General features: G+C 52.4%; 1 protein-coding gene across 2 annotated transcripts in view; it reads left to right on the plus strand.

The window, feature by feature from the left end:
• Positions 1 to 1,386: 1,386 nt before the first annotated feature.
• Positions 1,387 to 12,613, plus strand: part of ADCY3 (adenylate cyclase 3) — a 106,166-nt gene continuing 94,939 nt past the window's right edge. Inside the window, exon 1 of one of the 2 annotated variants that reach the window (XM_043510062.1) lies at positions 1,387 to 4,002. In XM_043510062.1, the coding sequence (XP_043365997.1) occupies positions 3,328 to 4,002 (675 nt within the window). In that variant the 5' untranslated portion in view covers positions 1,387 to 3,327. The remainder of the gene's footprint in view (positions 4,003 to 12,613) is intronic. The other variant, XM_043510063.1, reaches the window with a different exon arrangement.

Below are 12,613 nucleotides of genomic sequence, written 5' to 3' on the forward strand. Positions count from 1 at the left end.
AGGTGACACTCGCACCTGCACCTGCTTCCCCACTCACTCCTGCTGCACAAACTGTCACCAACGCAGCTGGGCTGCAGCCTCACCCTGCGACGGCAGATCACGGCTGCCGGGGTTGGTTGTGGTGCTGGCTAAGCAGGCTGTACCCTCCATGGATCAGGATGGGGGAAGAGTAGCCAGGGCGGCAGACAGTGGAGCTAAAGAGGAGGGCATGGAAGAGTGGGTGGCCCAGCCTTCCCCTCCCCTAGGAACTCCTCTACTTCCACCCCACCCCCACAAACCCAGCTTCTCCCCTCAACAATCTGCACCCCCCAAGCCACCTCCGCACAGCTATCTACCCCCAGCTTCCTCCCCAGCCTTTTGCCCCGGCTGCCCTCATTGTCCCCCCACCATTCCTACAAACCCAGCTTCCCCAAGCCCCACTCACCCAGCAGCCCCCCCAAATCCAGCTTCTCCCCTAAGCTACCTGCCCCCAGCAGCCCCCCCACCTATCTGCCCCCAGCTTCCCCCCCACCTGCCCTCATTGTCCCCCTGCCACTCCTACAAACCCAGCTTCCCCAAGCCCCACTCACCCAGCAGCCCCCCCAAATCCAGCTTCTCCCCTAAGCTACCTGCCCCCAGCAGCCCCCCCACCTATCTGCCCCCAGCTTCCCCCCACCTGCCCTCATTGTCCCCGCCACTCCTACAAACCCAGCTTCCCCAAGCCCCACTCACCCAGCAGCCCCCCCAAATCCAGCTTCTCCCCTAAGCTACCTGCCCCCAGCAGCCCCCCCACCTATCTGCCCCCAGCTGCCCCCTCACCTATCTGCCCCCAGCTTCCCCTCACCTGCCCTCATTGTCCCCGCCACTCCTACAAACCCAGCTTCCCCAAGCCCCACTCACCAAGCAGCCCCCCCAAATCCAGCTTTTCCCCTAAGCTACCTGCCCCCAGCAGCCCCCCCACCTATCTGCCCCCAGCTTCCCCCTCTCTTGCCCTCATTGTCCCCGCCATCCTACAAACCCAGCTTCCCCAAGCCCCACTCACCCAGCAGCCCCCCCAAATCCAGCTTCTCCCCTAAGCTACCTGCCCCCAGCAGCCCCCCCGCAGCTGCCGCCTTCCCGCCCCCCTTGACCCCGGCGCGCGGCCCCGTCCCGGGCGCCCGCTCGCCGGCTGCGGCTGCCCCGCACGCGGGACGGGGGGTTTCCCGGGCAAGGGGGTCGCCGCGAGCGCCGGGCCCGGCTCCCCGCGCTGGGGGCCGCCGAGCGCGGGGGGGGGGGCTCGGGGAAAGGGGGCTGCTGAGAAGGAGCCGGGCGTGCGGCCGCCCTAACTGCTCCCGGCCCCCGCCCGGCTGAGGCGGAACCGCCCTCCCCCCCCCCCTGCAGCAGCGAGCCCAGCCCGCCAGCGGGGCGGAGCGAGCTTCCCGCGTTGATAGCTCGCCCTCTGCCCCTGGGGGACGGGGAAGGGGCGTCTCCCCCCCGCCCACCTAGGGGGAAAATCCCCCCGCCCCCCTCTTCCTTAGTGTCCTGAGCAGCCCACCCCCAGCCTGCATGACAAAGTTGTCATCAGCTGAGCCGCCTGGCTTTCCTTTCCAGCGCCCCCACCTCTCCCCCCCCCCCGCCAGGCGTTTAACTCTGGGTTTCGTTTGCAAGGGAGAGTCCCTGGCAGAGCGCAGGAGCCCAGCCCCGGGGTGGGTGCCTGCCTGCAGCCTGCACACGTGTGTTCCCGAGCCATGCACTTGTTTGATTTTATTTTCTCTTCCATAATTTTAAGCTACGCCCATTCCCTCTTCTCCTCCTCCATCATTTTTCTGCTGGGTGTCCATGCTTGACAGATTCCCTCCCACCCACCCACCCACCTCTGCGCACACACTCTGACAAGACACACAGTTGGGCGCCAAGGGGAAGAAGGGAATTGTCACCAAAAAAGCAGAGAAAAGAGAGAGCAAGAGAGAGAGACGGAAAAACACACAGACACGGCATTTGCCTCCCAAGACACCAGCTGCTGGGCACGGAGGAGGAGGAGGATGCAAAGAGAGGGACGCTGAAGATGGATGAGAGGCGAATCCAGAGGCAGTGTATGGACTCCGAATGGGGTTTTCGGCTGAGAGGGGCACTCGGCTGTTAAAGAGACGTCTGTTTAGTTTGGACTCTGCCACCCATCCGTCTTCTCCTCCAGGCAGGACGTGGGCTCGCCCAAGAGCAAACAGAAGCCAAAGCAAACTGGTGACTGGTAGGGGATGCTAGCAGCGTCGTGGGGCTTCCAGGATCTGCCCACGCCTTCACTCTCCCAGGGTAGGAGACCACCATTTCCCACAGCCCTGCTTTAATTTCAACAAGGCCTAAACCAAAGAAGCTGAGAGGCTCTTCCCCACATCCCCTCCTGTCAGCACTGAGATGGTGAGGGGGGAGAGCTGGCCTTCTCCAGAACAAGGCCAGGGAACGGGCTACCTGGATTGATGGGGGAGCTGAAAGCAACAGTTTGGAGCCTGCAATGTTGACAGATCAGTGCCTCTTCTGCTGACTGTCCTCCCCCCCCTTTTTTTTTCTTGTTGGCGACTCCGGATACAACAAAATCTTCCTCCCTTCCCATTAACAGCTGGATGAGAATCAAAGACCTGCAGGGTGCATGGAATGGCCGGCCAATGCTATTTATGCCTTTGCCCCCACATGGAGGGGGGAGCAGATGCGGTCTGGGGACCTGAGACCCTAATGCATTGAGGAATATCATCCGGGCATTCAATTTGCAAATGGTTGCTGGGGACGAATGGTCCCGAGAAGACCAAAGGGGAAAAAATTGGGGAGGGAAAGAGGGAGAGACACCCCAGATTCTGGCTTCTCTACTAAGGAGGCAGTGAGACATTTGTCTTTTTTTGTATTCTAAAAGCTGTTTTGATTGCAGCCCCCAAGAGCACGGGGACTGGGGAGTGACTGGAGGAAGCTCGGTAGTTGGAGTTGCTAGTTGTAGCTTGTGATTCTGTTTGTTTGGAGCCCAGCCAATTGTTTTTTAAATTTTATTTTATTTTTGGTGACATTTGAAAGGGGCGTGAGTGGGAAGGGTCGAGGTGTTACAGAGCAGCCAGTTGAAGGCTTCAGCGCAGGGGGAGGCAGTGGACGTGCCCTGTTGGCTATTGGCACGCTCCCCCATTTGGAGCCTGGGTTTCTGACTGGAACGTCTGGGTTGGGGAGGATGTGGGTCTGAGAGGGAGAACTGAGATGCCATTGCTGATGCCTCCTTGCCCTTGCCTGTTGCTTGCCCTGAGGTAAATGGGAACCGGTGCTCCTTTGGCATAACCGTCGGCTGCGGACGGTGCCAGTTCTCCAAGGGTTGGCTGGGAAAAGAGGGCAGGCAGAATGCCCGGGAACAGGGCCTTCTCTGAGCCGGAATACTCAGCCGAGTACTCGGCTGACTACTCGGTCAGCCTACCCTCCGACCCTGAACGTGGGGTGGGCCGGACCCATGAGGTGACGGTGAGGAACTCGGGCTCATGCCTCTGCCTGCCGCGCTTCATGCGGCTCACCTTCGCTCCCGAGTCCCTGGAGAACCTCTACCAGACTTACTTCCGTCGGCAGCGCCATGAGACCCTCTTGGTGCTGGTGGTCTTTGCTGCCCTCTTCGACTGCTATGTCATCGTCATGTGCGCTGTGGTCTACACCATCGACAAGCTGGCCACCATCCTGGTGGCCTCAGTGGGCCTGGCCGCCCATATCTTGCTCTTTGTCCTATGCAAGTACGGGCTCCTGCCGGACCGCATCTCCCGCAAGTTCATGCCCTATGTCCTCTGGATTCTCATCGCTGCCCAGATATTCTGCTACCTGGGCCTCAACTTTTCCCACTTCCACGAGGCCAGTGACACAGTGGGCTGGCAGGCCTTCTTCGTCTTCTCCTTCTTCATCACCTTGCCTCTGCGCCTCACACCCATTGTGCTCATCACGGCCGTCTCCTGCGGCATCCACACCCTGGTGCTGGGGGTCACCATCGCTCAGCAGCAGCAGGGCTCCATCAACGGAGAGGCCTTGCTACGGCAGGTAAGGGGAGCCAGGATCCTGAGGCAGAGGTAGGCCAGCAGGAAGGGGCCTACTAAGGGCAGGAGGTTGGAGGGCCTATAATGTGGGGGAGTCAGTGGGGCCAGGGAGATGTTTCATGCGTAACTGACCTTCAGGGATCTGTACAGGGAAGTGAAGGCCATGACTGGAAGCTTGGTTCAGAAGAGCATTTACCACCGATAGTGTCGCCAGCAACATTGGTCAGATCTTGGGTCCGTCTTCCCCACATTAGGGACATTTAAACGCCATGGCCCTTACCTTACATGCACTCCAAGCCCTGTGCACCTGGGTCTGGGATAAGGGGACAACGTTTCTGTCTTTGGGGCTGTCTAGTTGCCCAGAGAGCAATGGTTCTCAAGCTGTGGGTGGCCATCTCCCCAAGAGGGGCTCCCCACCAGTTATTCAGAGGATCAGAAACCACCTCCTGTTCTCAACTCCTGCCAAAGCAAAAATAGCCACTGGCAACGGTAGCCAGGGCCATTGTATACATCATCACACAATTCCCCCAGCACTTCCTGGCTGCCCAGTGTGCCCTGTATATTAAACTCTAGACACCTGCCCATCACGGTGATGGGCATTTTAACGATGTCATCGGGGAGAGGGTGAATAGTCTGGGGTGCCAATGTCCGTTTGTGTATATGGATAGTATTTATCATCCAAAGATCTCAAAGCGTGTCACAAACTGGGGAGGTATCATTCTCTCTGTTCTACGCCTGGGGAAACAGAGGCCAGGGCAAGGAAGTGACTTGCCCAGGTCGCACTGTATGTCAGTGGCCGAGTTGGGGGCAGAACCCTCACTCCCAGTCTGGTGCCTTTGCAGGTTTACTACTTATGATGGCCATACAAGCATGCCGGGAGAATCCCAGCTGCCTGGGATATTAAACCAGCTTAGAGAAAATATAAACACAAATGCCCTAGAATTATTGTACGCGGGGATGGAGTTTGCACACTGAGGTGGGGCAGCCGCTGTGCCAGACCGCTGTGAGAGGACATGCCCATCTTCTAATCTATCACAAGGATGGAGCTTCCACCAGCAAAGTGGGCCGCCACTATTCCAATGGCCAAATGCTGGTGCCATTGGAGCCGCTGGGAATTGTTCTGTTTTAGATCAATGGGAGCGGGCTGTGACCCCAACCTGTTTCTCTAAAGGAGACCCTCCTGTAAGCCATCTGTTCTAGTGTGATTTTTTTTTTTTTGTTCTGCTCCAACCCAGGCTGGTCTCTGGCTCGTGGATGAGCCAATTCCTACTAACGCTATTTGCAATGGGACCAGTGACTTCCATTCCACTGCCTGCTTAGCATTCTCTGTTGGGCATTCTGCAGAGGAGTGAGGCTGCTGCTTTTACCGCTATTCAAAAAGTCCTTTATTTGCAAAACCCATTGGTGGTTTCAGGTGCCCAATCCGTGACCCCGTAGAGGGGTCTGATTGTCAGAAATGCCATGCGCCTGCCATGTGAAAGTCAGGCTCCTTTTAGGCCCCCGAATTCATTAGACATTGTTGAAAATTTAGGCCAAAGGCTGTGTGACGAGAGTGCCCTACTTCTATATACGGGTCAATAGGTAGTTACAAGGTGCCAGGAGATGGTGCTCCAGAGCATGTAGCATAGCTCAGGGCTTTGTAGGCCTAGTGAAACTTGCTGTTACTGTGCACTGCAAATGGTTTCCCTTGTGTCGTGCTTTGCATTGGCTCTTAGCAGACCGTGAGCTTTTAGGGGCTGCTATAAGGGTACAGATTGCTGTTGGCTAGATCCAGCTCTCATTGGCTTCACCAGGATCAGGCTCCCGGTGCAACAGTACTAATTGGGATGGACTGGTGTGGGAGTCAAGGGCTATATTTTTCCCTTCGCTAGTGCCATGAGGAGCTCATCCCTTTTTACAGAGGTGGGGAAGTATCATTACCACTTTTTTCCAGGTGGGAAAACAGGAGCTGCATGACTTGCCCAAGGCCAGGCAGCGAGTCAGTGACAGAGGAAAGAATAGAACCCCATGTCTGCCAGCTGTGTGCCCTAACTGCTTTGCCTCTGCACCGATACACAATTCAAAGCATGGCAACGGCCTGTGATCTCACGCCAGGCATAGCCACCGCCCTGTGACTTTTCCATTGGGAAGAATTCAGTCAAGTCTGACTTTTGCAGACAGCCTGTATCTATATTTCTATTGTTTCTTTAGTCACCACCTAGTCATGTCCATGCATCTGATGTCTGTGACGCTCTCCTCCTTGGCCCTTGGTCCTTTTCCAGATGGGCTTCGTCTGGTCTTGAATGGTCTCAGCTGTTTGCAAGGGGCCATTTGGTTGTAAATTGCACTCAGTGGGCTGTCTTCTCTTGTTGCAGGTTTTCCACAGATGCTTTAGTGCAGGGGTTCTCAACCTGGGGGTCGGGACCCCTCAGAGGGTCACGAGGTTATTCCTTGGGGGATCGCAAGCTGTCAGCCTCCACCCTCAAGCCCGCTTTGCCTCCAGCATTTATAATGGCATTAAATATGTTTAAAACGGTTTTTAATTTATAACGGGGAGGTCGCACACACGCTTGCTATGTGAAAGGGGTCACAGTAGAAAAGTTTGAAAATCACTGTTTTAGTGCATCTGTTTTCTTTGGATGACAACTGGACCCTGGTGGGTGTGTGTGTGTGTGAGTGAGTGAGAGAGAGACCAAGGGGTGGGATTGCAGTTTTGGAAGCAGAGCAGAGGCAGGGTGTGAAAAAGTGTGAGCGTGTTTGAGGGTGTTGCCACAGTTTTAAAAAACCTCAGTACAGGACTGTTCCCTGTTTAACAGTTCAGCCCAGCAATTCTTTAGTGGTCTGACAATCTAGGCAAGAGCTGCCAAGAGGTAGATACAATACATTACATCAAGCATTTGCCCAGGGAAGAGTTGCACAGAACTAGTGGCTAAAGACCATTAGATGCCTGTAAATATCAGGGGACAAATTCATCCCTGCCGTAACATCAGTGTAATCGATGGGGTTTTTACATCAGGAAGTGAATTTGGCCCAAGACATTTTAGACACAATGCCAGGCAATTGAAACAATAGCATTCACCATTCTCTTACTGCCTTGGACCTGCTTATTGGGGCAGTCTTTATATTAAATCCCCAACACCCCTCTAAAGGATAGGTATGGGCAGATCCCATCTCACTGACAGAAATCTGCACTGGGCAAGTATAAACTGACCTATACACTAGACCACATAGCTCTTTCCTGCCTCCGTGTCAATAACTGTATCAGCATGACGACAAATGATGCATTGAGTTTTTACAGTGTATCCAGTGTCTGTGTCTAGGTTTGGCTTTCACAATAGGCATGAGTAGGCCTGAACTTGGGGAACTTGACTGAGCCAAATAGCTCAGTGTTGTATGGGATGCCATTTATGCAGCCAAAATAATAAATCAGGCATTCTGGTGTGTGCTTCAGATCCACAAATGTCTCCTGGAGGCAATTAAAAAAAAAAAAGCTGTTGAAAGTATATATACTCATTGTTAGCACATAGAGATCCTGGCTATAAATTCAAGCCCTGGACAGACACAGTAAGGGACGGTCTTTACCCCTGAAAGCTTACAGTCTTAACAGACAAAATAGATTATTATCCCCAACTAGAGAATTGAGGCGCAGTGAGATGAAGTGACTTACCCAGGGCACACATGAATCCATGGTAGAGCTGGGGACCCAGATCTCAAGAACCCTTAATCCACTGCCTTCATCACAAGACCTTCTCCCCACAACTACAATACAAATCCTGAAACCTTCCCACACCTCTAATGTGCCCGTTTTGTATCACTGGCCATTTCAGATTTGGTACTAGTTGCCACATATTAGGAAACTGTTTCTGCAATACTTTTCTTTCTTCCCAAGTCACACACTGTTTCCCTTCCTTGCCTCTTATCAGGAACCATCTGCCTCTTTCCAAGAGCTTCTTTGCAAAGCAGAAAGTGTCTTTCATAGTCAGTTTTTGTCCCACATATGAGTTACTAATTCTTTCCTCCTCAGCTTTCCTGTGGGCCCTTTGTGGCCTGGCTTTTATTTCCAGTTTGTACCCATGGATTCCGTGTAGGGGAAGAATCTGACTGTGTTTTGCACATTCAGATGTAGTAAGAAAGAAAAGGAGTACTTGTGGCACCTTAGAGACTAACAAATTTATTTGAGCATAAGCAAGATATCTGTGCACTGGATTTTTGAAAGGTTCTGTAGTAATCCAGCTTGTTGTGGGGTTTTTTGCTCTGTTTTGTCCAGTAGACAATATGTTACCTTTCTCAAGGTTGTGGAGCCTCTTGGGCACCGCTTATCTTTGAGTAGGGTTGTTTACATCCTGGCTGTGGATATGCTAATGATTAGGGCCCTACCAAATTCACGGTTCATTTTGGTCAATTTCATGGTCATAGGATTTTAAAAAAAAATTTCATGATTTCAGCTATTTAAATCTGAAATTTCAGTGTTGTAATTGTAGGGATCCTGACCCAAAAAGGAGTTGTAGGGGGTCACAAGGTTATTTAAAGGGTGTCTGTGATATTGCCACCCTTCCTTCTGTGCCTTCAGAGCTGGGCCCTCAGTCAGCAGCCACCACTCTCCGGCCTCCCAGCTCTGAATGCAGCAGCGCAAAAGTAAGGGTGGCATAGTAAGGTATTACCACCCTTTCTTCTGCGCTGCTGGTGGGGCGCTGCCTTAAGAGCTGGGTACCCGGCCCACAGCCACTGCTCTCTGGCCACCTGACTCTGAAGGCAGTGCAGAAATATGGGTGGCAATACTGTGATTTCTCCTCCCCCCCCCCCGCAACTCCCTTTTGAATCAGGACCCCCAATTTGAGAAATGCTGGTCTCCCCCAAGAAACCTGTATAGTATAGGGTAAAAGCACATAAAAGACCAGATTTCATGGGGGGAGACCAGATTTCATGGTCCACAATGGATTTTTCATGGCTGTGAATTTGGTAGGGCCCTACTAATGATGTTGAGATCGGAGTGTGTCTTTAGCACGGCTCTGTCCCGGGTTCCGCAGTGCTATGATGGGTGGAATGCTCCACCGCTCTGTTTGTTTCTCTCTTTTGCACGTGTATCTGTGTGTGCTGCAGATCCAGTGATCAGAGTGCACGGGACTTCCAAACCGCAGGGTCATCCAGCAGTGGTCAGGGCATCACAGCAGTCATGATGTGGAGTCCTGAAGAGAATTCAGGACAGTGGTCTCCAAATGGGTGTCGCGGTCCTGTGAAAAGTGGCTGGCCCAGCATAGTCACCTTAGCCTCTAATGGAGGGTTCGAGGGCTGTTAAAGGGGTGTGATGTGTGGGTGAAGACAGGCTACCCACTCCACATATTTCCAGCCTCTTTGAAGAAGTGGCCAAACCCTTGAGGTTTAAGGCTTTGTCATTCCCTGGGGCTTTGCCCTGATTACCAGTAGTGACCAGCAACTGTGTCATGAAGACCCCTAGTGCAGATAGCCAAAGCTGCTATTTGCACTGGTATAAACTCATCCCTGGGTGCATGGCACCAATGTAGAACCGGCTAGTAGTGGCTAACTTTGCCTGTACTAAGCTGTACTGTGGGGTGGAATTGGAGCAAATCCCCAGGCCTGAGAATTCACGATGGGCCTCCCCTTGTAATACATTGCTGTGAATCCCAGGTAAAGAGATGATCCGTTCCATGTCATGGTTCCACTGAAACCAAACCCTCCACCTCAGCACCAGCCTTTCAATGCTCTGTGTATGTCGTACAGTGCATACGGGGCCAGGAAAACCTTGGCAATTCAGCATGCCTGAATCTCTGCACTCTGGAAAAGAGGAACATTATGTCCAGAAATAAACACATGCGTTATTGTTAAAGACATTTATATGGTTCCTGGAGGGTGTTGCTATTAATAGGGTGTTGCTGGGGCAGTTCTAATCCGGGCTGGAAGGCTATAACGAGCAAAGCCAAGAAGTTCTGCTCCTGATCAAGCTGACAAAGAGGCTGGTGAATGATGCACCGCAGCAGGGGGTCAGAGTTCAGGTTACAGTAAGAAATCAGGAAGGATGGATGGCCCAGTGGTGAGGGCACTAGCTGGAGACCAGGTTTCAATTTCCTGCTCTGCCACAGACTCCCTGGGTGACTTTGGGCAAACCACTCTGTGGTTCTGTGCCTCAGTTTCCCAGGTGTTCTATAGGCATAATAGCTCTGCCCTGCCTCACAGGGGTAGTGTGAGGATAAATAGATCCTGCAGTTGTGAGAACCAGCTACTTCCGGGACATAGGAGAAAGTCAAATGTTCTCCAAATCTCTGCAGTCCGCATTGTCATAGGATCCAGTCTCTGGTAGGTTGGGCTGTTATATGGGAAGCATGGCTGCGTTCATGCTATCTTGGTGCTTGCAGCCCCAAGAGTAGCCTGGAGGTCCTGGGGAATGGAACAGAATGGAGGAGAAAAAAGAGAACGAGAGTCAAACCTCACAAAAGCTTTGAGTTCATGGAGAGTTTTGGATGAGGCAGTTTCACCATAGGGGGTGGGTGGTAGAGGCTTTTATATAATACAAATAGCTTGGTCCCTGTCTGATGCAAAGTCCCTGGAATATAAACAGTGAGACCCACAGGGCTCTCTTGTCGTTGTGCCTTCTTCCATATCACACTAGAGGTTTGGAACTGTCTGCCTCCTCTGAGTGTGTACATATGTACATGTGTACATGCTCCTCTCGGGGCAGGCCCAGAGACTAGCCCACGCATGGAGGGTGGGACCTGTAGATTGTGTTTCCCAGTGGTCAGATTGGAAGGAGGGAGAAAAGGGGCAATACACTAGTCAGACTCTATTTACAATCCTAGAATAGCTGGATGTTTTTGCTAAAATTATTAGCAGCAATACAGTTAACAATGTTGACTTTGGAACAGTCACCATTAGGTTTCAGAGTCTACACCAACATTGCGATAAATGGGGGGAGGAGTTCACCCTTCTCAGACCCGTTGCTGCAGACTCTCAGGAAGTCAGTGCTGCCTTGGGTCACACTTGCTGAGACCCCAGAATTCCCAGGCCACTTAATGAGGTGCCTAAATATGGATTTTTGATGCCTTATCGTAAGCAAATAAGGTAACAAATCTTGGCCTGGGTTTTTTCCCTGCTGCCAAAATGCAGCAACTCTTGCCAGCAGCTCCATGTCAGCTCTTAGGGCAGAGCCTGCCTGTTTGTTATATGTTTGTACAGCACCGAGGACAGGGTCCCACTAAGTGTTGCGTTAATATAAATAATAAATATCTCCCTGGTGTCCTCGAATTCTATGACCTCATCCTTTCCAGCTGATCCAAATGCCGCTTTTAAGATCTTCTCCCTTCTTGATTCTCTTTACTGGGTTCCCAGTTTCTTCTCCAATCACAAGCGTCTCCTAACTTTCAAAGCTCTCCATACATTTGCTCCTGCCTCCATCTCCCTCCCGTTGCAATGCTCCCAATCTCCTCTCCTGGCTGCTTCTCTTGACAGATCCCATTTGAAGCTTTGTTCCTTCTTTCCTCCAATATCTGGGATGGCCTTCCGGGTGTAGACCGGGTTCCTTCCCTCTCCTCCAAATCCCACCTGTCCCAGAGTGCCTATTGACAATGACAAACACGTTCCTGTTGGCCATATCTACGCTGCTACAGGGCTAGGGGAAGCGGGCTATAAAGTGGTTCAGGGGGAGAGTGTAGATGGGATGGTAACTATGTCCCAAGTCCGGTGACAGCCTTGGGTTGGCTCAGATCCCCTGGCCAGTACACGTGTGGAACACAGGGTTGTAACTAACTAAGTCTGGGGGACAGACATTTTTGTCCCTGTTCCTCAGGTGGTGTAAATCAGCTCTTCTGAGGTCAGTTTACACCATCTGAGTCTCTGGCCCATGGTGCCTAGAGGCTACAAGCGCCTTGGGGCAGGGACTCTCTGTGTGTCGTGCTAGGATGTGTCTCCTGTGCAGGGCGTTGTGATCTCCCAGCGCTATGGTGATGATCGAAGCAGGGAGGTTATTAACCCTGGTTTCTTTCTCCCCGCCTGCTCCCTCTCTCAGCTTGGGAATTGTTTGTGTTTTAGTCTCTCCTCCCATTCTCTTTAAAGCCGGCTCTCGCTAATTGTTTGTATTTAGCATTAAGTAAGTGAAGCCCTGGGCAGCCTCTGCAGGGAATTTCCTGCCTCCCGAGCCACAGGCAGTGCAACAGCACCGGTGGGGCTGAATTAAAGGTGTTAGCAGGGATTAAACTAATGGGGTCCTAAAACCCTTCCACTGCGGTTAGGCTTGGAGTGTAACCCATAAGCCCACGAAAGTTTATGCCCAAATAAATTTGTTAGTCTCTAAGGTGCCACAAGGTCTCCTCGGTTTTTTTTTGCTGATACAGACTAACACGGCTACCACTCTGAAACCTCTTTCTCCAGGCGCTTCTGTCTCTAGTGCTAGTGCTGGTTCTGCTCGCCTCCTCGGTGTAGCTGTTCCCTAGCTCCCTCTGCTCCCTGTTTTCTGACAGGAGATTGTTGGCAGAAGGACATTGAATCTACCTACTAGTTTAGGGTTGTCTTGGGCATAGGGTTGCATCTCTGACCATTTTGGTTAATAGCCATTGATGGACCTGTCCTTTATCTCTTTCTTCACAGCACCCAGTTATACTTTTGTCCAGCAACATCCCATGGCAATG

Source organism: Dermochelys coriacea, chromosome 3, assembly GCF_009764565.3.
Source record: "Dermochelys coriacea isolate rDerCor1 chromosome 3, rDerCor1.pri.v4, whole genome shotgun sequence".
Taxonomy (NCBI): domain Eukaryota; kingdom Metazoa; phylum Chordata; order Testudines; family Dermochelyidae; genus Dermochelys; species Dermochelys coriacea.